This window comes from Pipistrellus kuhlii, unplaced genomic scaffold (assembly GCF_014108245.1).
Source record: "Pipistrellus kuhlii isolate mPipKuh1 unplaced genomic scaffold, mPipKuh1.p scaffold_m20_p_3, whole genome shotgun sequence".
Lineage (NCBI taxonomy): Eukaryota > Metazoa > Chordata > Mammalia > Chiroptera > Vespertilionidae > Pipistrellus > Pipistrellus kuhlii.
In genome coordinates, this window is record NW_023425529.1 from 158,570,348 (window position 1) to 158,596,613 (window position 26,266).

General features: G+C 39.1%; 1 protein-coding gene and 1 non-coding gene across 2 annotated transcripts in view; one reads left to right on the forward strand and one right to left on the reverse strand.

The window, feature by feature from the left end:
* The window catches only part of MYO16 (myosin XVI), a 414,776-nt gene that overhangs the window by 25,644 nt on the left and 362,866 nt on the right, over positions 1-26,266 (forward strand). The window contains exon 3 of the mRNA XM_036458153.2: positions 25,848-25,918. Within this exon, the coding sequence (XP_036314046.1) occupies positions 25,848-25,918 (71 nt within the window). The remainder of the gene's footprint in view (positions 1-25,847; positions 25,919-26,266) is intronic.
* On the reverse strand, positions 956-1,060 carry LOC118731009. Its single transcript, XR_004991719.1, has one exon. It is a non-coding gene; the product is annotated as a U6 spliceosomal RNA (small nuclear RNA).

Genomic DNA, 26,266 nt, shown 5'->3' on the forward strand with positions numbered 1-26,266 from the left:
CAGGCCTGATAGTCCCCAACTTCCCTTCTCTACCGGCCTAGTCACCCCTAAATGCCCTCCCTTGCAGGGTTGATCGCCTTCAACTGCCCTCCCTTGCAGGCCTGGTCCCTCCCAACTGCCTTCCCCTGCTGGCCATCTTGTGTCCACATAGGGGCAGGATCTTTGACCACATGGGGGCATCCATCTTGTGTGTTGGAGTGATGGTCAATCTGCATATTACTATTTTATTTGATAGGATAGAGGCCTGGTGCACAGGTGGGGGCCAGCTGGTTTGCCCTGAAGGGTGTCCCGGATCATGGTGGGGGTTCCCTTGGGGTGTGGGGTGGCCTGAGCAAGGGGCCTGTGGTATCTGGAATTTATTTACCTTCTATAATTGAAACTTTGTAGCCTGGAGTGGAGCCAAGCCTTCTGCTCTCTCAGTGGATGCTGCCATTTTTGTTTGGACTTATTCACCTTCTATAATTGAAACTTTGTATCCTTGAATGGAGGCTTAGGCCAACTAGGGCAACTGGAAAGCTTGGCTTCCTCCATTGCCTGGGAAACTCAAACCTCCCTCCTGCTCTCTATGGCTGTAGTCATCTTGGTTGGGTTTATTTGGATACTTGCTCTGATTGGCTGGTGGGTGTGGCTTGTGGGTTTAGCAGAGTGATGGTTATTTTGCATATTACTCTTTTATTAGGAAGGATGGAAGCAAAATTGTGTTCAATAACTAAGGTCAAAATTAGCATCAATGATGAAATAGTTGAATGACTTTTTGAATTTAGCAAAAGAGTTTGAATTTCTAATCAATTATTAAAATTTTAAGTACATTATTGTGATATAAATTAAAATGTTTTCCAAAGAGAAGTTTTAGCTCTGGCTGCCATAAAAAATACTATAGACTGGGTGGCTTAAACAACAGACACTATAGTCCAAGATCAACATGCCACTAGATTTGGTTCTTTTTTTTTTTTTTTTAAATTTGGAATGCTTGATACATTTGGGTGTTATCTTTGTGCAGGGTCCATGCTATCTTCTCTGTTTCCTTCCATTTTACTGGATGTGCCACTGAAGTGAGTGCAAGGATTGATTCTTAACAGCAGTTTTTCCACCTGAAAGATGTATCATTCTCACTGTATCCCACAAGGTGAAAAGAGCAAGCTCTGGTCTCTCTTTCTCTTCTTGTAAGGGTATTAATGTTATCATGGAGGTTCATCTTTATGATTTCATCTGACACCAATTACCTTCCAAGGCCCCAACTTCTAATATCATCACATTAGGTTAGGGCTTCCCTATATGAATTTGTAAAGGACAAATTCATAACAGATGATATATTTATGCTGTACTTGAAACTGACCCACATATGAAATAATAGTCACTTCTATTTCTTCTTTGGAGTCTTTTATCAACCTTGGAAACTCTCACATTAATGCTGAGATATCTTTTGTATCAGAGGGAAAATATTAATTTCTTGTAAATTTAAGAAATTAAATTTCATTGAAAATGTAAGCAATCTCTCTGTCTTGCATATGTTTACTTCTTTAGAACTGTATTTAGGAAAAAGTTTACATTTAGTCATGGTAGTCATATTTTCATTTATCTTTAAGCTACTCAAATAGTTATATGTACACATTTATATAATTGAGATAGTAAAATAATATTGCCACAAATCCTTTTCATTTAAGTAATTACTTAATTTTTTTTCAGATTGTGTATTTTTGTAAACTATAAACAACAACTTACTTCCAAGTACTTTTATTGGCTTACTGAGTATAAATAGTCAAATACACTACTTCAGTGGATGACATGATAAGGTTTATAGCATGTCATTTAGAAGCAATTCAGGGTTTTTGTTTCACTTTATAAAAGATGAATATTTGTAAGTATAAATTTAATATCTTTGATGCTTTATTGTTTTTCTTTTTGGGAGATGACATTTTAGTGTATAATGTGGCATTTTAATATATTGCATGAATGTAAAATGTGTTCAATTCTTTTCCATATTATATGGAAATTTGTTCCATATTTTATTTTAGAGCTTTTAATTCAACTCTCTGTGAGTCATATCATGTAAAAGAAAAAGAGAGGGGAGGAAGGGAGTAAATGAGAGAGAGAGAGAGAGAGAGAGAGAGAGAGAGAGAGAGAGAGAGAGAGAGAGAGGGAGGGAGAAGACTGGGAGAGTTAGAGACAGAAAAATGTCCATATGTCGAGAAAATTTAAATAGGAATGCAGTTTCCTCTGTTACAAGTGCTATTCTCAAATATCAGTCATTTTCATTAGTTAGTCCATAAATGTTTATTAAAAGTATTACAAATGACAATGAAGTGACTTTATTATTCTTTTATTATGTAGTACTTTACAGACATAGTCTTGTTTGTACTTCCAGCAGTCGCCAACTGGTGGTCTGTGGACCACTGGTGGACCCTGAGGTCCAAAAGGTTGGTGAGCACTGTTTGTAGTCACTTAATTCCTCTGATAGTCATATGCTACGGCATGTGATAGGATATTCTCCCCATCAAAGAGTGAGAGTATTGAACTCAGAACTCTTTATGGGTAATCTCTTTAGTTCACCTGCATTTGGAAACCATGATTTTGTCCACAACACTGTACTGACCTCAAGTTTATGTCTATTTTTTTAAAAAAAACCTTCTTTATGATTGACATGCAAACAGCTGTACATATTCATTGTGCAGAATTAAGGAGTTTGGAGATAAGCATACACTTGTGAAGCCATCACTAGAATCAAGGCCATAACTACCCATCACTTCCGAAAGGTACCTTCTGCCCTCTTAATTTTTTTAAATTAAATTATCTTTTTATTTGTGGAAACAGTATTTAACATGCCACTGTTTAAGCTGATTTCTGATGGTAAATGAACTAAACCATTGACTCCACAAGTTGATTTGCTTCCAGGGCCATTTGGCTTCATTTCTTCCTCTTACCTGGTTGAGCGCATTGCCCATTGTCAAGGGAGTTGCCAAAGGCAGGGGCTGATATTCTGTATGTTCTCATGTTTTCCCTCCTCTTTCCCTGATTAGTACTCCCTCCCCTCCTCCCCCTCCTCCTTTGTTTTTGCAAGTTAAGGGAATTTAATTGTTAATCATTTGTATGCCATAAGCATCTACAGAAGCAAGCAGCAGACCTTTTTTAATTAAATCCAAAATATCTTGGCAGTTAACTGGTTAATTTCCATGCCAAATATTTTCTGAGGGTCTGTTTTAACCACACAAAGAACTTGTAAGTGTGGCTATAACTTGTGGTTATAGACCTGTCAAACTTCATGGATATCTCCATTGTAACCTAGTATTCTAAGCAGTCTCTTAGAAAAAGAGAGAATATATCAAATCACAGCAATGTTCAATAATCTTCTTCTCTTATCTCTCAGAACTCTGGTCCCATTCTCCTTGGAGGAATAGGATCCCAGGCCCATGGTCTATGGCTCTGACCCTAACTCTTCTTTGTCTACCTAGCCTCTCTGGAAAGCCTCACCTTTCCCCCTTGCATCCCCCTTCTTCTATGCCCATGATTCCCAAATTGTATGCAGATCTCTCTCCTGAATTTCAGACCCCACCTTTGTGATAGCCTCACATTTCTATCTTATCATGTTCAAAATTGAATATCTACCGTCATTTTCTTCCACATCAAAATTCTCTTCTGTTCTCTTTCAGTTAATACCACAATCACTTCCCCAGACTTATAGCCCCGAAATCTTGATGTCATGTTGATTTAAGTGCACATTTGTAAAGTGTTGTGATTGTACATCCTGGAACAATTTACAGGAAGTGTCAGCTATTTGTATATTACCTAGAGTTTTCTAAGAATATGCCTAGAAAGCAGTATGCTAAATATATATGGGATGATCTATCGTTAGGCTGAAAGAACATCTATCTCCTCACTAAGAATTTTGTAAGTAAATCTTTAGGACTAAGTTTTCTCTCCCATACCCACTCCCACCCTTGAACGTGTAGCCTCGGGTAAAAAAAATAAATTTCATATATTCCTTAAGTATTTTATACATGAAGCATGAGACACTCCCTGTGAAACTCAGAGCTTAGGAATACTTAGCCCAGCCCAGTCATTGCATTCATTGCATTCACTAGCTTGGCACAGAAGTTAAAATTCTGAAGTTGTTGGTTACCACATAAATTTATTTGCTTATGTATCTCTTTATTTATTTATATTTTATTATCTAGACTAGGGGTGTCGAACTCAATCAGAGAAGGGGCCAAAATCTAAAATCCAGCCTAAATCGCGGGCCGAATGGTTTACTGAACAGTCATAAACTGTCATTGTGATGGAAACGCAGCGGAGTGCAGTGATGACAGCACGGTGCGGGCCACTTTGCAAGGCCTGGCGGGACGGATTTGGCCCGCGGGCCTTGTGTTTGACACATGTGATCTAGACCATAAATGAAAATGGAGCCAATTATATTTTTCCACTGCTACTATTTATTTAATGCTGCCTTTATGAGGATGGCCCATCTGCTCTGGCACCATTTTCCTAAGTGACAGGTATAGATTTTTACTGCAGGCAGCCTCATTCTCTCTCCCTCACTTCCCCATAACCAGCTGCACCAAGTGGCATTTAGAGAATGTGACAATCAATAGGGGATTTAAGCTCATGCCCCATCGACATGGAAACCCAGGCTCTGGCACTCTTGGAACAGTGGTCAAACCAACCAACCACCCAACCCTGGTTCCCTACATGCATTTATTGTGAACAAAATAGAGTGTGGTGTGTGTTCAATTTCCTACAAGGAAAAAATATGTCTAGACTACAAAACTAGGAGCATAGTATACTTGACATAGGATATATGTAAACTGTCTCCAAAAGAGTTGGATTTAACAAATATCAGTGTCTTGTGTATTAGATACCTGGGGTTGTCAAGGAAATATAAAGCAGTATCCTGTGTTTAAGGAAGAAATAGGGGGTAAGAACATTCCCAGTGAAAAGACTGTAGTACAGTTGTCTGCATAGTCCATGTTCTTGAACAGCACCAAACCTGAGCAGAGTGAGGGGATTGGCAGTTAATCAGAACCACCCCTGCCGAAACTGGTTTGGCTCAGTGGATAGAGTATCAGCCTGCTGACTGAAAGGTCCCGGGTTCAATTCCTGTCAAGGACATGTACCTTGGTTGCGAGCACATTCCCTGTAGGGGGTGTGCAAGAGGCAGCAGATCGATGATTCTCTATCATCGATATTTCTAACTCTCTATCCCTCTCTCTTCCTCTCTGTAAAAAATTAATAAAATGTATTAAAAAAAAAAAGAACCACCCCTATCTTGTTAACTTCTCAGTTATACAACAACATAAATCCTTGAAGGTAAGATGCAAATTAGTCTGGTCCTTTAACTTGGCAGAAGAGGGAGAGGCTGTAGAAAGATGTAGTTAAGGGGAGATGTTTAATGGGGTAGACACAGAAACAAAAGAACCACTTTTAGATTTTTAGAGAAATGCATGAGCTTTTCATCTACACACAATGTCCAAATCAGAGATCTGTCTGGAAGGTGAGGTGTGTAGAGCTCATGTACATGCTGAATCCAGCAACCCTGGGTGGTTCTGAATGTCACAGAGCTGGGTTCACTGGACCATGATGCTGCCAATTAATAGGTAACAGCTGCTAGGTAATTAAATGTTCCCGTTTCAAAACCAGTCATAGAATCATAAAGAGTTGGAAATTAAGTGCATTTACATTCTGAGGGATTCTGTATGAATTTAATGAGGGCTTAATAGTTCACCAATACCAAATTCATATTCCCAAGAAGTATTAATTATTTTAACTGCCTGCTATTTAATCACAACTTTACCAGGGTCTGTGAGAGTAATTGAAAAAGAGAGAGAGAGAGAGGGAGAGAGGGAGAGAGAAAATCTGTGCTGCTTCAAGAGCCTTTCTAATCTCAGTGGAATGACACACCATTTTTTAAAAAACAAACAGCCTGGCTGGTGTGGCTCAGTGTTTAAGCATTGACCTAAGAACGAGGAAGTCATGGTTCCATGCGCAGTCAGGGCACATGCCCAGGTAACAGGCTTGATCACCAGTCAGGGAGTGTGCTGGAGGCAGTCGATCTGTAATGTTTCTCTCTCATAAATGTTTCTAACTCTCTTTCCTTCTCTCTCTCTAGAAATCAATTAAAAAAATTAAAAAAAACAACACAAAAACACACAGTAGAATTGATCCATTTAAAGAGAATTGTGGCATGTCATTCATTTATTGGGGGTGAAGTGGGAATGATATGTATCAGAAACTGCTCTGTGGAAAATGTTAGACTTTGGTAGGAAAAGAGAAAGGGACTTTTGGGATGTGAAAAGCTGCCATAGCCCTGGAACTGAGGCCTGGAAAAGCAATTTCTGATAGGAGAGCATCAGGATAGAAGCATCACTGGGAGTCAGCTATCAGGGTTCTAACTCTCAGCTGGGGTATGAGTTCCATCCCTACACTAATACTGATGAGCTGTGTGCTTGGACAGGGTGCTTTCTCTGCTGTTCCTTTAAAAAAAAATTATTCATTTCTGAGAGGAAGGGAGACAAAGAATTAGAAACATCAGTGATGAGAGAGAACCATTGATTGGCCACTTCCCACATGTCCCTCACTGGGGATCAAGCCTACAACCCAGGCATGTGCTCTGACCAGGAATCGAACCCTGACTCCTGGTTCATAGGCTGATGCTCAACCATTGAGCCAAGCCCACCAGGCTTTGCTGTGCCTTCTTATCCTGCAAATAAGGTTGAGGTAGAGGTGAACCTCTCTCATAAGCAGCTGTGAGGATTAGTTCGATAATACATGCAGGAAACTTCAAATGACATCTGTCACGAATTGCTACATGCATAATAAATGTTAGCTACTCTTATGATTTGACATGGAATTAAGGGATAGCACTGAAGCAGTAAAGAGTAGATAACTAATAACTGTGACTGGCATGTGGTTCAAAGATGATCACAATGGGGTTTTATATGTGATACAAGCATAGCTATTGGACTGTTGGGGCAATCATATAAATTATAATGAAACTGAGGAGGACAGGCATGTACTAGTAAGCTCAGGGCATTGCTATAACCATGGGTAAGGAGAAACAGAAATTGGATGGTTCCTTTGGAAGTGGATTGAAAAGGCAAAAAATTGCATTATTAATATAAAATATTCACAGCATTTTAAAGATCTGTTCTCTTTTGCTAGGACAGTGGTTGGCAAACTCATTAACCAACAGAGCTAAGTATCAACAGTACAATTGAAATTTCTTTTGAGAGCCAAATTTTTTAAACTTAAACTTCTTCTAATGCCACTTCAAAATAGACTCGCCCAGGGTGTGGTATTTTGTGGAAGAGCCACACTCAAGAGGCCAAAGAGCCCCATGTGGCTCGCGAGCCGCAGTTTGCCAACCATGGTGCTAGGACAATATGTGAATACACACTCACATACACATGCAATGTGGCCCCTATGTATTCATAGTTTTACTTCCCACAGTACTATTATGAAGGTCAACCACAGTCTGAAAATATTAAATGGAAAATTCCAGAAATAAACAATTCATAAGTTTTACATTGTATGCCATCCCTAGTAGCAGGATGTGAGTCCTCCGTTTGTCCAACATATCCACATAGCACATTAGGCACAGTAGCTGTCTCAGTTATCAGATCAGCCTTCACAATATTGCAGCACTTTTGTTCAGGTAACCCCTATAAAGGCCCCAAACTAAGAGCAGGGATGCTGGCAAGTCAAATATGCCAAAGAGAAACTGTAAAGTGCTTCCTAGAAGTGAAAAGGTGTAGTTTCAACCTAATAAGGAAAGAAAAAAAACATGTTATTCTGGAGTTGCTAAGCTCTATGGTAAGAACAAATCTGCTACCTGTGAAATTGTGAAGAAGGAAACAAAATTCATGCTACTTTTGCTGTGACACCTCAAACTGCAAGTTGTGGCCATGGTGTATAACAAGTCTTAGTTAAGACTTGTTAACTAAGATTTAACTAGGCATTACATTTGTGAATGGAAGACAAGAACAGAAAACATGTTTCGGTTGACAATGTGTTGTTCCTGAGAGCACTGAGCCTATGTGAAGACTTTATTCAGAAAGAGATCCCCTGAAACAAGGGACCCCACTCACAGAACTTTTATTACAGTACATTGTTCTAACTGTCTTGTTATTATCATTTGTTGTTGATCTCTTACTGTGCCTAATTTATAAATTAGACTTTCTCATAGGTATTTATGTATAGGAAAAAAACATAGTAAATATAGGGTCTAGTATTGTCTGTGGTTTGAGGCATCCACTGAAGATCTTGGAATGTATCTCCTACACATATGGGGGAACTGCTGTATACACATGCACATGTATGTGCCCCCCTCACATATATAAATATGTGCCACATATATGTACTAGTATATATAAATACTAGAGGCCCAGTGCACAAACTTGTGCATGGGTGGGGTCCCATGCACAAATTTGGCCTGTGGGGATTGGACCAATGGCCTATGGGGATTGGACCAATGGCCTGTGGGGATTGGACCAAACCCAGCAGTCCAACATTGCCTGTCACTCCTGCCTGCCACTCCCACTCTTTCCGGCCCTGCTGCACCTGCTGCTGACTAGTGCTCAGTCAGTCCTGATTGGAAGAGGCTAGTGCAAGCCCTGCATCTGGTGCCCATCTGTCCTGAGGGCAGTGGGGGAGGCCAGAATGCAATTGGCCCTTTGGGCAGGCAGTAGGTTGCCTTTCTAGCCCGGAATCCAGATTTGTCCTGCTGATGTTTGTGCAGGTTGTTGGGATGCACGTGGCGGCCACTTTTATATCATTTCTTCCTTGTGGAGCATCTAGGGAGGGGAAGTGGCAGCAGTGCCTGAGGCCGACTTCCAGGAGGCCTGCAGCACTGTCAGGATTGTGCCAATGGCATAGTCTATTGGTCCATCAGTGCCTGGCCTGTTCTCCAGAGGGAGTGAGTGGCTGCCACTGGGCTGCTGGGCTGCTGGGACTGGTTGGTCAGCAGCACTCCCATAGAGCACACTGACCACCGGGGAAAGAAGGGGGAAGCGCCTGCATTGAGCATCTGCCCCCTAGTGGTCAGTGTGAATCATAGCAACCAGTTGACAGGTAGTTTGGTTGTTTAGGCTTTTACATATATAGATGTGCCAGTCACTCTAAACATTTTACATGCATTTTAATATTTAGTGTCCAAAATAGTCCTATGAGGTATTTACTGAATTACATAATGTTTCCCCCAACATTACTGTCCACCAGAACCTACACATATGACCTTATTTGGAAATAGTCTTTGTAAATGTAATCAAGTTAACATGATGTCATAGTAGGTTAGGGTGGGTCATAATTCAGGTACCAGTGTCCTTCTAAAAATGAGGGAATTTGGACACAGAAATACACAGAGGAAGGATAACCTTATGAATATGAAGACAGAGATTGGAATGAAGCAGCTGTAACCAAGGAAGTCAGGGATTGCCCGTAGCCCTGAGAAGCTGAGAGTGAGGCATGGAATGGCTTCTCCCCAGCGCCTGCAGAGAGAGGGTGGCGCTGCCGACACTTCTGTCCTCCAAAACTGTGAAAGAGTAAATTGTTGTTGTTTTCAGCCTCCTGGTTTATGGAACTTTGTTACAGCTAATAAAGATGCATATAGATACTGTCCCAGTTTTGTAGATTAAGATTAAGGGTACTAGTGTTTAAGCAAGTCAAATAAGATCAGAGTGCTAACAAGGATTCAAAACCACATGTCTGAAGTTGGAGTTCAAGGTGTTAACTGCTGTATTCTTTCACTGGGTTTTCATGCCCCCATTAACTTTTAGGGTCACTCCGAGCTGGTCAGATATTCCTGTGTGTAAATGAGGAGAACTTTATCTCCTCTTCTACCTCTAATGGTACTGTGACTCTGAAGTATTAGAGCCAATTACTCTATCCTAACTGCCAGAGAAAGGAGAGCAGCATGAGAACAAGGCTGGAATTCTCAGAGTTCAGGCTGATTGTCCCATTCTTGTGGATGGGACTTTTGACACTGATATTTATAAGTAAATGTTTCTGAGGACACTGCACATCTGATGCTTCTGTCGTCACTATCCAGGATGCAAATGGTACTCCAGCCCAAAGTGTTGGCTTATGGTGGTGCAGAGTGCTCTTAAATCTAAACTACCCTAGAAGTTAGTATAAGTGTTTGGGATCAATAATTGACTCAGGGATAAATTATTTTTCATGATGCTCTTGTACATGAAAAGTCAGGACATTTCTTAAATTTTTGAAAGTATTTATTTACTCCAGCCTCCTCATCTTCAGCATGCCATTCTACTTATTTTAGTTTTTACAAATAATTGTAATAGCACCTAGTGACATGAGCATATCAACGTTCAACACATTTCATTCATTTGTTCACTCAAAATTAAGGGCTCACTCTTTTAAGCATGCCAACCAGTGGTCTAGGTATTGGGGGTATCATGAGAAATAGAGCCTGATATCTGCAACCTGGTAGAAGGAGAGGCCACCCAGCAAAGAAAGAACATCAGTATTTAATGTCTGTAGTAGAAGGTAGTAGATGGTGGCCAGGGCAGTGCAGTTGGAGTGGAATGGGAAGTGAAGGGGACAAAGGAAATGAGTCTCTTGGCTCTTATATGTCAGGAAACTAAAGCTAGTTTTTCAAAGGCCTCAATTCCTGCAAGAATGTAATATTTCAGAACTGCAATATTGGAACTGATTGCATTTGAGGAGGTGAACATCATTCTGCAGAAATCTTGAGTGCTATGTACAGAGCTTTGGAGTTTGAGTGTAAGAGAGAGTGGAGATGCTTTTACCCAAATGTGTTCAATTGTTTATTAGCATTGTAGGCTAATCTTTTAGGTGTCATTCCTTACGTTTTTATAATTTTTATTACATGAATATCAGAAACTCTGTGGAGGAGAAACATAGAATTAAAAGGCACACTTTCCTCTCTTTTTAAAACATTTAACCCAGTAGTTTTCATATTTTAGGGAAGAGGAAGGCAGATAGGGGTTCCTGGTATGTTCAATGAAATGTCTCACGATTGTACAGTTTCCCTTCTCCATGTCAATTTCTTGCTCCCCAGGAAGTTACTTCTTAGACGTGTTTTCTTTTGACTGAGGTGAATGTCTGTAAGCATTAATAGCACAACATGAAAGCTGTAATTTCTAATTGCACACCATTTTGGTTTGATTAAGTTGAAACTGAAAAAAACACCAAACATTTGAGTTCATGGAATTAATGCTGCAGCTACGGGCTCTGCTCCATCAAATTTTAGACAGTATTGCTGCTGGTGTAAACCAAGAATTTTCTGATTCATTGTGCTCAGAACAGTCTAGGAAATAAAAAAGAGAAAAAAGCAACTTGTAATTTTTATGGGAAAAAGGCACAATCTGTCAGAGGCCCAGATTGCTGCTTAGTGCACCAGGGCAGTCACACAACAATCTGTAGATCATATGTGCCTCTGACAGTATGACTGTAATGCACGCCAAAGTAAAACGTTTTACAGGGAAACGTGGATTTGTCATTTGTAAGATCAGAGAAGTCATTTACTGCGTGCATTGATAGAACAGAGTTCAGAGTTTTTTCCTGAGGTTTTTTTCAATACACAGAAAATGTCCAGGAAAGAGGATTTTACAAATACTGCTTTATAAAGTAGCATGTTGGCAATGAGGTTCCAGTTTTCCCAGTAAATCCACTCCCTCTGGCCTACTCATGATCATCATTCTTACAGTTGCCCCTTTCATTATCCATATTACAGGGTCCTTTCCATGGATGAGAAATGCTGCAATATCTTTAAAAGTAAATGGAAGAGTAAACTCCCTTTCATTTCATAAAACAACTCCTCAGAATAAGTTCTTTATATTCATTGCGTCTTAATTCTTACCTCCATTGTCTCTGAAAACACTCCTATTAGTTTTTTTTTTCTCCCATTGATACCACAAAACCTGCTGCTTTCTCTTACTCTCATCAAGGATCTCCTTGTTGCCAAGTTTTCAGATATTTCTTTGTCCCCATCACAGTCAAGAAAGCAGCACGTGACACTCTTGATCATGTCTCCCTCCTCAGTTGACTTTCGTCACTTGACTTCTGGACCTGATCTCTCTTCTTGGTTTTATACCTACCTCACAGGCTCCTCCTTCTCAGTCTTCTTTGCAGGACACTTTTCAACTTTTCAAACTTTGAACACCATTATATCCCAAGAATTTAGAGCTTTTCTCTATCTTCCCTCTCTAGAAATTACGTCCCATGACATGTGTATACTACAAACCCTAATTTTTATGCCTAACCAAGACTTCTTCCCTACCTGTAAGAGTTCTCTGCAGCATGTCCTTGTGACATTGTATACAGACCTGCTCACTGTCATACTGTTTATTGTCCCAGACAAGGCCATCTTCTCCTCCATTTTTCCAACTCAGTGAATGACTCCATTCTACCAACTGTTCATGTCAAACGTTTTGAAGACTTTCTTGACTCCTTTATGTCTCTCTCACACTCTTGTATGATCCTTGAATACATTTATTGGCTCTACCTCCTAGTCTTCATAATCTGACCATCTATCACCATTAATCTGTCCATCTGTCACCAATCTCACCAAGATCAATCCCTTAATCTTCTATAGTTGCTATACTATTATACAAGGTATAGCATTCTAAGCCATCACTATCTCTGACTGTTTAGTGGAAGTAGTCTCCTGCAACATCACCCCACTCCTAACCTTACCCCCTACATCATTTTGGCTCACTGGCCCTAGTCATGGATACAGAGATCCTACAACATCTCCCTCTCCTGCCCTACTCCAGCTAATTATCTTTCTCCCATGCTCTTTCTCAGATGCTCTTCCTGAGCCCCTCTGGCTTTCTTACCTTTTCTCAAAAACACTTCCCCTTCTCTTATCTCAGTCTGTTGATATTTTATCTGTATTGTGCAGGAGTCATTTATTTGCCTCTTTCTGTTCCAATGTCATGAAACTAGAGGGGCTTTCCTATTCTCTTGCGTGAGGCCCATAAGAAATTTCTAAAGCTATGCAGCTGTATTTGTTTCTCTGTCTTTGAGTTTTATATGGAATAGTAGGAATGTAGTTAGGCTTTTGTCTTCAGATACTTATTCTTTCTACCACTTAGTTGTCATTCATGGCCCTTCATAATTTCAATATTCCAACATTATTTTGTCTCTCTTTTGTGCATTATGGACAGTGACACGAGGAGAGTAGTATTGCCATCACTTGGTTGTTGGTTGGAAATTCAGATTCCTGGGCCACACCCCATACCTGCTCAATCAGAAACTCTGGAGTGAGCCTGGGAATCTGGGCTCTAATAATCTCTCCGGGTGATTATGATGCATGCTGGGGATTTAGTTCCATTCTAATGGTTCTCTGGTTCTCACCTGGGCATATTTGTTACATTCTTTAGTTCTACTGAAATTCTCTGTCCAGAAAACAGATCTGCTGAACACATTGCCCTGTTTCAAATGTCACAATCGTTCCTATGAACATGATGAATTTGGTCTAATAGAAATGTTGCCATGCCTTAACTATAAAAGCTGGCTTCGTGCTCCTCTGTGTTTCCTCACTCCGTTTCTTATCCTTATCTTCATCTCAAAATGTCTATAGACTATTCATCTTTCAAGGCCTGAATTAAATAGTTTGTCCTTTGAGAATAGTCCTGATTTCTTAAACTGAAAGAAGAATACTTCTCCTCTGTACACTTAGAGGCATTTTACTCATGGATCTATCCTTTATTCATATCTGCCTTCTAAAATAATTCCTAATACAAATGTCTTTATCTTTCCTACATTGTACAACTCAGGACAGGGTTATGTCTTAGTTAGTAGAGTTGCTGGTTTGTGGTAAGCTCATAGTAGAAACTTCCTTTCCTTTTCTTCCTCTTTGCACTGTAGTAGCTCCTGAATATAAGAAACACAGATAATTCTGATATATTTAACAATGTCTGCACATATGAAAAAAAGGAAATTTCCGTACATCATAATCCATGACCAAACTCTCATAGGAAGCATCTACAAGCAAGATCTGTGTCTGATAAATGAGCTGCTTTATGCAGAATTGGTGCATGATTTAGAAACCATAATCCTAGCTCACTCCAGCTGAGTGGTTTTAGAAGCCATTTTCAAATATCCTGGGACAACATAGATTTTATAATTGCCTTGATTCCCTTCTCATTTTAAACTAATTCTATAAGAAAACAATATTACCTTCTTGATTTAATAAAATGAAGATCATGAACACAATTTTATGTTTAATTTGAATTTTAGAAAGACAGGCTTAAAGTTAAACCTGAGAATTTAGGGCCTTTACGTTTATGCTCTGAATTTCCTTTTCAACTTGGAAAAATAACAGGGTGTAAGATGCTTTATGCATTTGGAAACTCTAGAGAAGTTAAGATGGATTGCCTTCTTCCAAAACACAGAAAGAGTGTGAACTGGATGACAACCAGGTACAATTTGTGGATGATTTTTTTCCCACCTTGTGGGATTGTCCTAAGCAAGAAAGGTGCTATATTCTTCTGCTTGTGCTGCCATAACAAAATGCTTTAATAGAAATTAATTTTCTCATGGTTCTGGAAACCAGAAGCTCTACATCAAGTTTCCAGCAAGATAGGTTTCTGCTGAGGCCTGTTTCTGGCTTGCAGACAGCCATCATCTCTCGTGTCCTCTACACTAGGGCTCTCTGAAGTCTCTTCTTATAAGGACAACAGCCTTATTGGATTGGCGCCCCGCTCTTATGACCTTCCTTAACCTTTATCACCTCCTAAAAAGGTCCATTCTCCAAATATAGTCACATTGAGCATTAGGACTTTTACAGATGGAATTTTAGGATTACACAATCCAGTCCATAACAGGTGTATTTTGGTTGATTTCTCATTTCAAGGAGCCTATGTTAGTTTGGGTACACAACAAAGCAGATACCAAATACGATTAGATGTGCCAGATATTTTTGGGAAAATGCCTGCAAGGGAAAAAGGGGAAAGACCCAGGGAAGCCTGGGAGACCCTTCAGTACTAAAGGCTGGTGTGACCACAGTTGTCTTAGTTTGCTAAGACCGGCGTAGCAAACTACCACAGACTTGGTGGCTCACCAGATATTTATTTTCTCACAGTTCTGGAGGCTAGAAATTCAAGATAAAGATGTCAGCAGGTTTCTTTTCTTGTGAGGCCTGTATCTTTGGCTTGCAGATGCTCACTTTCTGTGTTTTCACACAGTCACCCTTCCTTCCATGTGAATCTGTGTTCTAATCCCTTCCTCTTAGAAAGACATTGGTCTGATTGGATTGGACCCAACCTAATGCCCTCATTTTATCTTAATTATTTGTTTAAAGACCCTACCTGGAGATATAACAACTAGATGATACTCTTAGTTTCATTAAGTTGGGAGAGAAAACAAAAACCCCTGTGGGAGGAAAAAATAATTTTTTTTAATAAAGAATAGAGAAATTAGATTATATTAGAATATTACACATGTATACAACATGTAGACTTTGTTGTATATAACACGAATTTTTAAATTAAACTTCCTGATCTGATGGCTCTGGCAATAAGGTGAACTATAATCAGTGAATTTTAGATAATGTTATCAACAAAAAACACTGGCTCTCTCTCATACACACACATACACTCCCATAATCCTACATTCCTATATAATAAAAGGCTAATATGCAAATCAACTGAATGTCAGAATAATTGGTTACTATGACATGCACTCACCACCAGGGGGAAGACATTCAGTGTAGGAGTTGCCTCCTGGTGGTCAGTGTACTGGAAGCAGGGCTTATGGCTGGTGAGCACAGCGGCAGTGGCAGGAGCCTCTCTTGTCTCTGTGGCAGCACTAAGGCTGTCTGACTGATGGCTGAGAGACACCCTCCAAATTTTGTGCACTGGGCCTCTAGACATTCTATAAAATTCCACATGAATTTTAGCTTTCATGTGTGAGAGGCTTTATCTTAAAACCATCTTCCATTTTTGTCTGTTGTAATTTCTGGTTGGACTTGCTGATGGAACATCCATTTCTTCATCTTCTCTCTGGTATAATCTAGCAGGTCTATCACTTGGCTCAACTGCTGTACTATTTATATTTCCTCTATTGCTACATCTTGTTGCTTCCCTGTTGTCATCTCAGTCTCTTAATCCTGTAGAGATGTCACTTGTGTGTTTCCTTTTAACTCTTTAATCCCTTAATCTTCTATACTTGCCTATCTTCACTGTCAGCTGTACTCCAGACTATAGCTTCCAATGTATTAAATATTTCAAAGTTGCTAAGTCTTTTTGATCCAATACAAATAAAAATATTACTATCTTCTTTTTAGTTGGGGGCTTAAATGCTTTTTATTACACATATAGAATCCCTAGAGAAATGTTATTACAAACCTCTTTTTTATAACCTTGTATGTGATAATTTAAAAAATCTTTGATGTCTTGAAAACACAAGGTGTTCTTTAGCACAAAAAATGAAACTTTTTATAACTTTAGGAGCTAAATACATCAGACAAAAATTTGAAGCAATGATGAGCACTACACATGTTGGCAAAAACCCTGAAGTATTTTTTAGAAATTATTACAAAATGGTGTTTTTTAGAAGTGAATATATGATAGAGAATCTAAGAAAAATGAGATAAGATTAACAAATGAGACTGAATATAGGCTAATTTTGGGGAAAAATAAATCAATTTGTAGTAATTATTTTTTATTGACTTAATGTAGGGAAAGGGCAGAGGGTTGTTTCAGATTTTCTTACAGGTATTTTTTAAAGTATACATTCTCTCCACTTGGACTTCTGTGAGTTCCTCTGGGTGGTACGGCCCCAATATGCTGCTGCATAGCCATAGAAGTGATGAGAGTGCTACAGGGAAGGAAGGGCATTGAAATCACAGGGAGTTTTATTTCATGGCATTAATCAGGTGGCAGTTGGATTAACTAATTTAATGTAAAAAATACATTTAAATATAGTTAAGTGTTTGACCAATTTTATAAGATCATATATATTAAATATATGTATTTAATACATTACATAAATTATTTATTTATATTTGTTTGAGAAACTATATCTGAAAATATTTTATATTATATCAATATACTATAATGTTTAAAGGTACATCAGCATTTAAAAAATATATTTTATTGATTTTTTTTTTTTACAGAGAAAAAGGGAAAGGGATAGAAAGCTAGAAACATCGATGAGAAAGAAACATCAATCAGCTGCCTCCTGCACACCCCCCACTGGGGATGTGCGCACAATCAAGTTATATGCCCTTGACCAGACTGAACCTGGAACCTTTCAGTCCGCAGGATGACACTCTATCCAGTGAGTCAAACCGGTTTTGGCTCTTGCTTTTTCAAAATTGTTTTGGCTATTCGAAGACCCCTGTAATTTTAGTCAGCGTTTCATTATTTTTAAGGCCCTTAGAATTTTTATAGGGATATGGCATTGGGATATCTTATGTCCCCTTTCCTCCCTTGGAGTTATTTTTGTTTTCAATGGTATTAGTTGTAGCAGTTTGATTTACCACAGAATAGTTATTTCTTAGTAACCAGCATTTTAAAATGTCAATAAAATGTCAATACTCATTTTTTAACAGTTATGGCAAACTTTTAACATGATCTTTCAGTATGAAGTAAAACAATAATAATTACAAAAATGTGCAACTCTGATTTATCAAAAGATGAACCATGAGACAAAACAATACACTGAAGAGTTCAGAATCAAGTTTACACAGGTATATTTATCTGATTTCCTACAAAGATGTTAGTGCAGTGCAGAAGCATATAAAAAAGAGTATTTTAAAGTTACGTAAGATAAATTGACAGTGGATCATATATAGAGAGAAAATAAAAAACGAACCGTGTATTTATACTTTGTGCATTCTGGATTTATTGTTCCTGCATCAAAGTCTGAAGAAATACAATGCAGTTAAATTTATGTTGTCATAAAACTGTCACTTGAGTTCTGTTTGGGGATATTTAGAGTTAATGATTTAAAATTGGTTTAGGTACAGAGGCCATTCCTGATTCCCAACAGGCATATATACCTTAGTAATATGTGTTAGAAATTCTGTAGAATAGGTGAGTTTGATAATAGCCTTTTTTGGAAAATCTTTTCAGCTGCAGGCCAGTGAGTTCCTTGAAGTGGAAAGAGAGAATGGGTTGCAAGCAACATTTGAAGATAAAAATGGCAAATAATTTTCACAAATATATTGAGGATATTCAGCCACTAATTTGAGAATTGCAAAGCCCTCAACTATTGTATTTCTTCTTTGTCTTCTATACCCACAATCCATTACATTATAAACTCTTTGAAGACAGGATTTAAAAAATACATATATTCTCTCAAAACTCCAACTTTTAAGATAGTGTTTAGCACATATAAGACACTCACTCGATTGTTGTTGCGTTAGTCATACCTGCACACTGGGCTGGAATTTTGAATCAGCTTGGCTATGGGAATCTTGGCCTTTGGGCTTACAACTTCCAGGCTTAAGTCAGATCCACTTCTTACCAAGTTGGGTAGCAAAGCAGGAATCTTAAACCCATTGCAAAGTAACATGAAATTAGTCTTAACTGCTCATTGCCTGATAGGCCAGTGCAGCTGAGGTGGGCCTCTGCCCACTTGATTCTCCAGTGCACCTAGCTGATTAGTTTGTAATTTCTTTACTAAGACTTGAACCCTAATACAACTCTGATCCTGTACCTAATCCTTACAGTCTCCTTTTCAGGAGAGTAGCTTGTAGCAACCTTGAGTGTCCCGCTGATGCATGTGGACCTGACCAAATCAGAAGGGACCACTCATGGTATGACTGAGCAACTCACCTGAATATAGGTTTCAGGCAGATGCTCACTTGTGAGTTTAAAAACCTATTAGACCCACTCATATGTAATGGGTGGGATTGAAACCAGCTAAACAGCCCTTTGGATACTGACTTGCACCCTTGCCCACCCTTCCCAGTATTATAACCATTGCGATGCCTTGACCTTAAACACTTATTGATAGATAGGCACATCTGGGACTTACTGAATTTAAGAATTTGATGATAGAACCTGAGCATTTGTATTTTAAAAAAAGTTTTACTAGTTGTTTTACATCATAGGGAGGGTTAAGAATAATTTCCCAGGTCAGGGTGTGTTCTGACCTGAGGCCTCCTCATCTACAAAGACCTTGACCCTCTCCTCTCAGTTCGCTCCACTACACCAAGATTCAGGTCTGATAAATTCCGCTAAATATATAATTATTGATATATTTACCGAGAATACATTGTGTGTTCTGAGGGGTACAGTGGTACATGCAGCGGGAGGGGCCAGAATCTCAGTGGTAAAGCATGGATGGACCTAGAGGGTATTGTGCTTCATGGTAAATAAATGGGAACCAGTTAACGAGTTGTCAACTGCCACTGCTGGTTCTATTGCTCCAAGAGAGACATTCACGGGTCATTTTAGGAAATTGTTAAATCCTAGCAGCGTCTTCAGTGGCATTTGCACCAGAATCTCCTGGAGTGCTTTGTTAACATGCATAGTTTTAGGTCCTATCCCCATACTCACGGATCTGAGTAACTGAAAGTGGGAATAGGGTATAATTCTTAAAAAGGCAAGAAATCCTGCCTGGCTGGCATGGCTCAGTGGTTGAGCTTTGATCTATGAACCAGGAGGTTATGTCCATGTTCAAGGCAGATACTTAGGTTGCAGGCTCGATCACCAGTATGGGGCATGCATGAGGCAGCCAATCAATGATTCTCTCTTATAATTGATGTTTCTCTCTCTCTCCTTTTCCCTTTCTGAAAAGAATAAAATATACAAAAAAAAAAAAAAAAATTGCCCCCAAATGTGGAAAAGTTGGTTCTTGGGGGATAAATATTTTATTTTATTTGTTTATTTATTTTATTTTATTTTATTTTATTTTATTTTATTTTATTTTATTTTTAAAAAAATATATTTTATTGATTTTGTACAGAGAGGAAAAGAGAGAGATAGAGAGCTAGAAACATCAATGAGAGAGAGTCATCGATCAGCTGCCTCTTGCACACTTCCCACTGGGGATCTGCAACCAAGGTACATGCCCTTGACTGGAATCGAACCCGGGACCCTCCAGTCCCCAAGCCGACATTCTATCCATTGAGCCAAACTGGTCTTGGCTGGGGGATAAATATTTTAGCTTTAACTTTCATTTGTTGCCCTTCATAGGGCCACTGTACATAAGGAGACATACAGAATATCTATGGAATTACAAGGAATTACAATTCCATGATGGAGGTTGTGGGTGAAAGCATGGAGAATAATGAAAACTAGATCGAGAAGGAAAGAACTAGTAAAATCTATTTTTAAAAAATATATTCTTAGATATCCTGAAATTCAAGTTCTAACTAGGGCAGGAAATTTGTATGATAATGAGCAAATGGAAATTTTGTGGTGTTGATAACATAATTTCTACATCACTGCTTTAAGTTTCCCTTATTCCCTTATTTATTATCTTACCTCATGTTGATGAGGTAACATACACCTTTAAAGCATTTCTTAGAGGACTATCAATTTTTATTTAAATTTTCACATCTATATTTTTAGAATTCTTTGCATAAATGTTTTTGTTATCACTTAAGGAAAAAGAATGACACTGGCTTGATTTTTCAGTTGAAATTTATTGTAACTTTTTATTTAGAAATTAAATGAAACTTACAGAAAAATTGTGAAAACAATGTGAAGAACTCCCATATACCCTTCAACCAGGTTTACCAGTTGCTAACATCTTATTGTATACTAGTGGTCTGGTGTACAAAATTCATGCATGGAGGGGGAGGGGGAGGGGGTGAGGGGGTAGGGAAGTCCTTCAGCCTGGCCTGCACTCTCTCCAATCTTGGTTCCCTCTCGCAATCCAGAACTATTGCCTCCTAAGTGCTCACATGCCTGCTTGCTTCATGTACCTAACTGCTCCCCTGCTGGCCTGATGGCCCTAACTGCTCTCCCCTCCTGCCCTAAACCTTCTAATTGCATATGTGTTCTCCCATCCTCTCTGCACCATCAGATCCCAGCACAGGAGTGCTGCGAGCTCTCTGCTGAGGCCCTGCCTCCGTCCTGATGCTGCCTCCTCTGGGCCTGGCAGCACCACCACAGGACTGCTTTTGCCAAGGGGTGGGGTGCTGTGGCAGCAGTGTCATGTCCTGGTGGACACTAGTTCCTGCCCCCTTTACTGCCCAGTAGCTCCTGCCTGTGTGTGCCTCTACTGGGAGCAGCTTCTGCCTCCATGTCAGTGTGATGTTAGTGCTGGACAGGGCTGTGCATGCCTGCACTGGGGTGGAAGTCCCTACTCCCATCTCCATCCACCAGCTCCTGCCTGTTAACTGGTCATGACTGGGACATCATTAGGACCAAGAAGCATATTACCTCTTTATATATATATAGACTAGAGGCCTGGGGTATAAAATTCATGCACAGGGATGTGTATCCCTCAGCCCAGCCTGCACCTTCTCCAATCTAGGACCACAATACAGGACTGCTGGCTCCCAACTGCTCACCTGCCTGCCTTCCTGATCACCCCCTAATTACTCTCCTGCCAGCCTGATTGATGCCTAACTGCTCCCCTGCAAGTCTGATTGCCTCCCCTGAAGGCCTGGTCACCCCTAACTGCCCTTCCCTGCAGGTTTGATTGCCCCCAACTGTTCTCCCAACTTGCAGGCCTGGTCCTTCCCAACTGCCCTCCCCTGCTGGCCATCTTGTGGTAGCATCTTGTGTCCATATGGGGGCAGCCATATTTGACCACATGGGGGCAGCCATCTTGTGTGTTGGAGTGATGGACAATTTACATATTACTCTTTTATTAGATAGGATTTTTATCTTTTTCTCTTTCTAGAAAATTCCTTTTGAAGGGCTTATAACTAGGACAAAAATTTAGCACCCACTGCTCTGTTTTGTTTGACTCTTCATTTCCTCTCTTGATTTTAAATGTAAAATCTTTGTTTATACAGACCCACCGTCATCCTGAGAATTATGTGCGAGCAGTCCTAGTTGCTATGAATAGTACATCCATATCAGCTCATAGGATTGCCAAAGCACTTACTTTTATGAAGTTGCTATCAAGTTACTATCATCAATGTGCTATATACCATCAGCACAGATAACTCGTGGTAATATCTAGAGACTGAAAATAAATGCTGGTTATCAGGTGGATATGAGGTTTGGTTATTGTGGTGATGGTGAGGACATTCAGTGGGGACAGCTGCCTCTTCTATTAAAGCTCCTTAGCAAAATTTTATGGTGTACTTTAGTCCTTTTTTTTTTTTTTTTTTTTTTTTTTTTTTTTTTTTACCCCAATATCTGAAAATTGGAGACTGAATGTTTCCTTTTAAATTTCAAATCATCTTGAAGTTTTGTGGCAGCTTGATGAAAAAGCCACAAATATACAGTAAATGCTGAATCAGTTCCAAACAGTTACACTATAAAAGGAATCCTAAGCTTCGTGATTTTGTTTGGTTCCCAGATGGCTGGTGTTCCTTAGGCTGTTTTCTTGCAGATTTCATTGTAACAGAAAGAAGATGCAGAGTAGTGGGGCCATTTCACTCAACTGGTGATTTGAATTGTATGATTACAAGTTTGCTACGAACTCACATTTTTTGGAGAAAATAGTTTAACCTAATCCCACAAGTTTAGGAAATTATGAGGGCATTACAATGGATCTTGATTTCTGTTTTGTTTCAGAGTTGAAGGGTAATCTTCAACAATCATGTGATGTGAGAGGGAAACTACTTTTCTTGGTGAAGAATACAATCTTTGGAGTTATACTGCTCACATTCAAGTTTTAGATCCACCATGCTATTCTGTGGATTGGGATAGCACATAATCATCAGAGCATTAGTTTCCTTACTAGTAAAGCAGGGGCAATTATGGTAACTACAATGTGAGTTGAAAAAAATTGAAGTAATTATTATATTTAGAGTTCTTAGAGCAGTGTCAGACCCTAAGTAGATGTAAAAATGCTCAGTGTGTGTTAGTTTTATAAAGATGCAGCACTTTCTTTTTCAAAATTCCGTTATAACTGAATTGTTGCACAGTTTGCATTTTCTTCATTATATCTTTACTAGAGGCCCAATGCATGAAATTCTTGCAAGAGAATTCCCCCAGATGTCGGTACTGGCTTCCCTCTGGCACCTAAGACCCAGGCTTCCCTCTCAGCCCTGGCTTTGTCCGGAAGGTAGTCTAGAAGAACGTACTGTCTAATTAACATATTATGCTTTTATTATTATAGATATCTAGGTATCTTACAATGTCCAGTTTTTAACCCTTAGCAAAGCCATGGAATTTAGCTCACTCTACATTGTTTTTTTATGTTGTGAATAGTTGATTTTATCTTATTGTTGAGTTTCCTCCTGAGATATCCAGGGGCAACCCAGCCAATATCTAGGTTCTGAATGAGTTCTGCCGAGCAATGTAAACAGCTGTTTCACAAAATAGGCCTTCCTTCTACGAAAAGAAATGCTCCAAGTTTTCACTGTAGGCTGATGTCTGGCTGGGTAAAGGAAGGGCTGGGGCTTAGCCATCTCCATCACTGTGGCAAGAAGGAAATTCTGGAGTTCTTGCCTGTAGTGTCCTCATTCCTGGACATTCTTGGGAAATGTTCCTCATCCACCTCAGCTGCTGCCTGGAGTGTCCTGGAGCTTACCCTGCATCCCCTGGTGGCCAGTTGTTCAAAATTCAGGAATTTTTGGGTCCACTGTGAAATAGTTAAACTAAACTTATATTAAAAAATAAGCATATAAACTTACAACTAAGTGGGTTTTATTAAAAACAAAATAATAGATACTCAAAACTTAACACTTCCTAATTAGTTTATCACATTTTTCTCAGTTATGCTCTTGAAGTTATTTACTTTTTCTGTGTCTGCATGGTGGAAAGGCCACATAATTATGAGGTATGTCATGTCTTTTCCCAACTATGGGTTTAGCAATATCACATGAGTAGCTTAAAATCAAACACAGTGGGAAGGATTGCACCACAGAAATTGAAAACTACAAATCAGGGCTTGATTTATTTTCTTATTGTTTAGACTTGATGAAATGATGGAGTAAATATTAATGATGCAAGCTGTGTTTAAAAATGTGTCAGTAGCCATGATGGTGTGACTAACACAAAAATGTGGTGAAATATGATCATGTTATTCAAAATCTGTTGTCTGATTCAGCAAATATGTTACCCAGATCATTGATAAATAATGTTCTGACATACTTCATTGGTTTACTTTAATCTTATTCAAGGCTCAACAAACTTTTTCTGTAAAGGGCTAGATAGTAAATATTTTAAATTTTAGGGGCTATGCAGAATCTATGGTGCACAGAATTCTTGAATTTTTTTTTATTGCTGTTTTATTTCTTATGTATCCTTTAAAAATGTAAAAGTCATTCTTTGTTCAAATGCTGTACAAAACAGGCCAAGGCTGGATCTAGCCGGCTGCCTCTGTCCATAGTTTGGGACCCCTGTCTCTTTTGCATTAATGTCAATGAAAATATCAACCAGACATCAAGGTCACATTCATTAATTGTACCCATAGATTGCCTGTTGATCCAAGAGTTCAGTAAAATTAAAAAAAAAAACTCCACAAAAAACATTTTGTGAGAATCAGTTGGCTATGTGGAATTTATAATAATGAGTATTATATACTTAATTAATGTTTTTAAATGTGAACTACACAGCCTTATGTCAGTAACATGTGTAATACATTCATAAACACATATTTGTCTATCCATCTGTCTTTCTCTCCCTCAATCCATTTATCTCTACATCTAGACATCTATATCTTCATCTCCAACTGACCTTGAGTATTCTCAGCACATTGCTATGGTCCACCCTGCTTCTGTGGAGAGTACCTTCAAATGTTCTGTTCTTTATAAACTAGATTCCCTGGACATGATGGCTCAGCCCCACTTTGGCAGTTAGTGCTGCCTTAGATCCTTTTCTCTGCATTCCCATTAAACCACATGCTGGGTAATCCATTCTTTAAACCCAGTGGCAAAGCCATGAACCCTCATTGCAGCCACCCCTCTGGGATGATCCTGAATCTACATTTAATCAGAAAGTGAGAGCAAGAAACCATCTCTAGCCTTTGTTGGACCCTCTCTTATTGTCTTAGCTCATGCTGCTGTGGACTGGGGGGGATTATATAACCAATAGTTATTTCTCACAGTTTTGGAGGCTAGGAAGTCCAAGATCAAGGCTCCAAATAGATATGGCTATTGGTGAGACCCATTCTTCCTGGTTTACAGATGGGTGCCCTCTCCACTGTCCTCACGTGGCCAGAGAGAGACCTCTGGACTCTTCATCTCCTTGTGTGGGCACTAATCCCATCATGGTGACGCCACTCTCCATACGTAGTTATTGGCAACAAGGGGGTGTGGATGTTCTTAGCCTTGATCTCCAATGACACATCTTTGCTCTTGGTGATCTTCCCCACTTCTTCCATTGTTGCCTTCCAAGTCTCAGCCTTCTATTGATTTTGTGGCTCTCATCTCCATTTGAACTGATGACCGAAACACAATGACCAAATTCTTTAACTCTTTCAGTTGTCTTCAGTGCCTATGACACAGTTTTTTATTGCTTCTGTAGTCATGGTTTTTATGTTCTTGTTATTCAGATGCAGTCCTGCTTAACACTTTCTTCTTTCACTTTAATCAGAAGTTGTTCAAGTCATTACTCCTTTCTTCCAGTAAGAAGGTGCCACCAGCATACCTTGAGTTATTTCTTCCAAGGGTTTGCCTTCCAAGGACCTTGCCTTCCTGGACTTTTCTAATGGCAGAGAAGGAAGATACCCAAGTAAACAAGGAGATGTACAATGTGATATCTGGATACAGTTGATTCTGTAACTTTTAGGTAAGAGTGTGGAAGAAAGATGTATTTTAATTCTCTTCTTCTCTTTCATTCTTTCAGCACTTCGACTGTTGAAGGAGGGGGCGGACCCCCACACTCCCATTTCCTCAGGAGGGTCCTTGCTCCATCTGGTAAGGACCAATTGGTCAACTGTGATGACCAATATAAGTGTGGGTGACATCAAAGACAAGGAGACTCAATTATGGGGTCAAAACTCAGTAGCAAGATGTACAATTAGTAGACAAATGATCAGAAAAATGATATTTCAAATTAAAAGTCTTTAAAAATTCATTTATATTTATTAATTACTTTCATTATAGTTTGTAAATAATACTTAGCAAATGAGGTGAGAGTCTTTGCCCTAAAGAAGATGTCTTTGTAAATGAATAGCATTCAACAAATAAGCAAGAGAATATTGTATCAATTACAGAGTATTAGGCAATCATCATTTTATATCTAGTAGTTGTTTTTATTGCTCC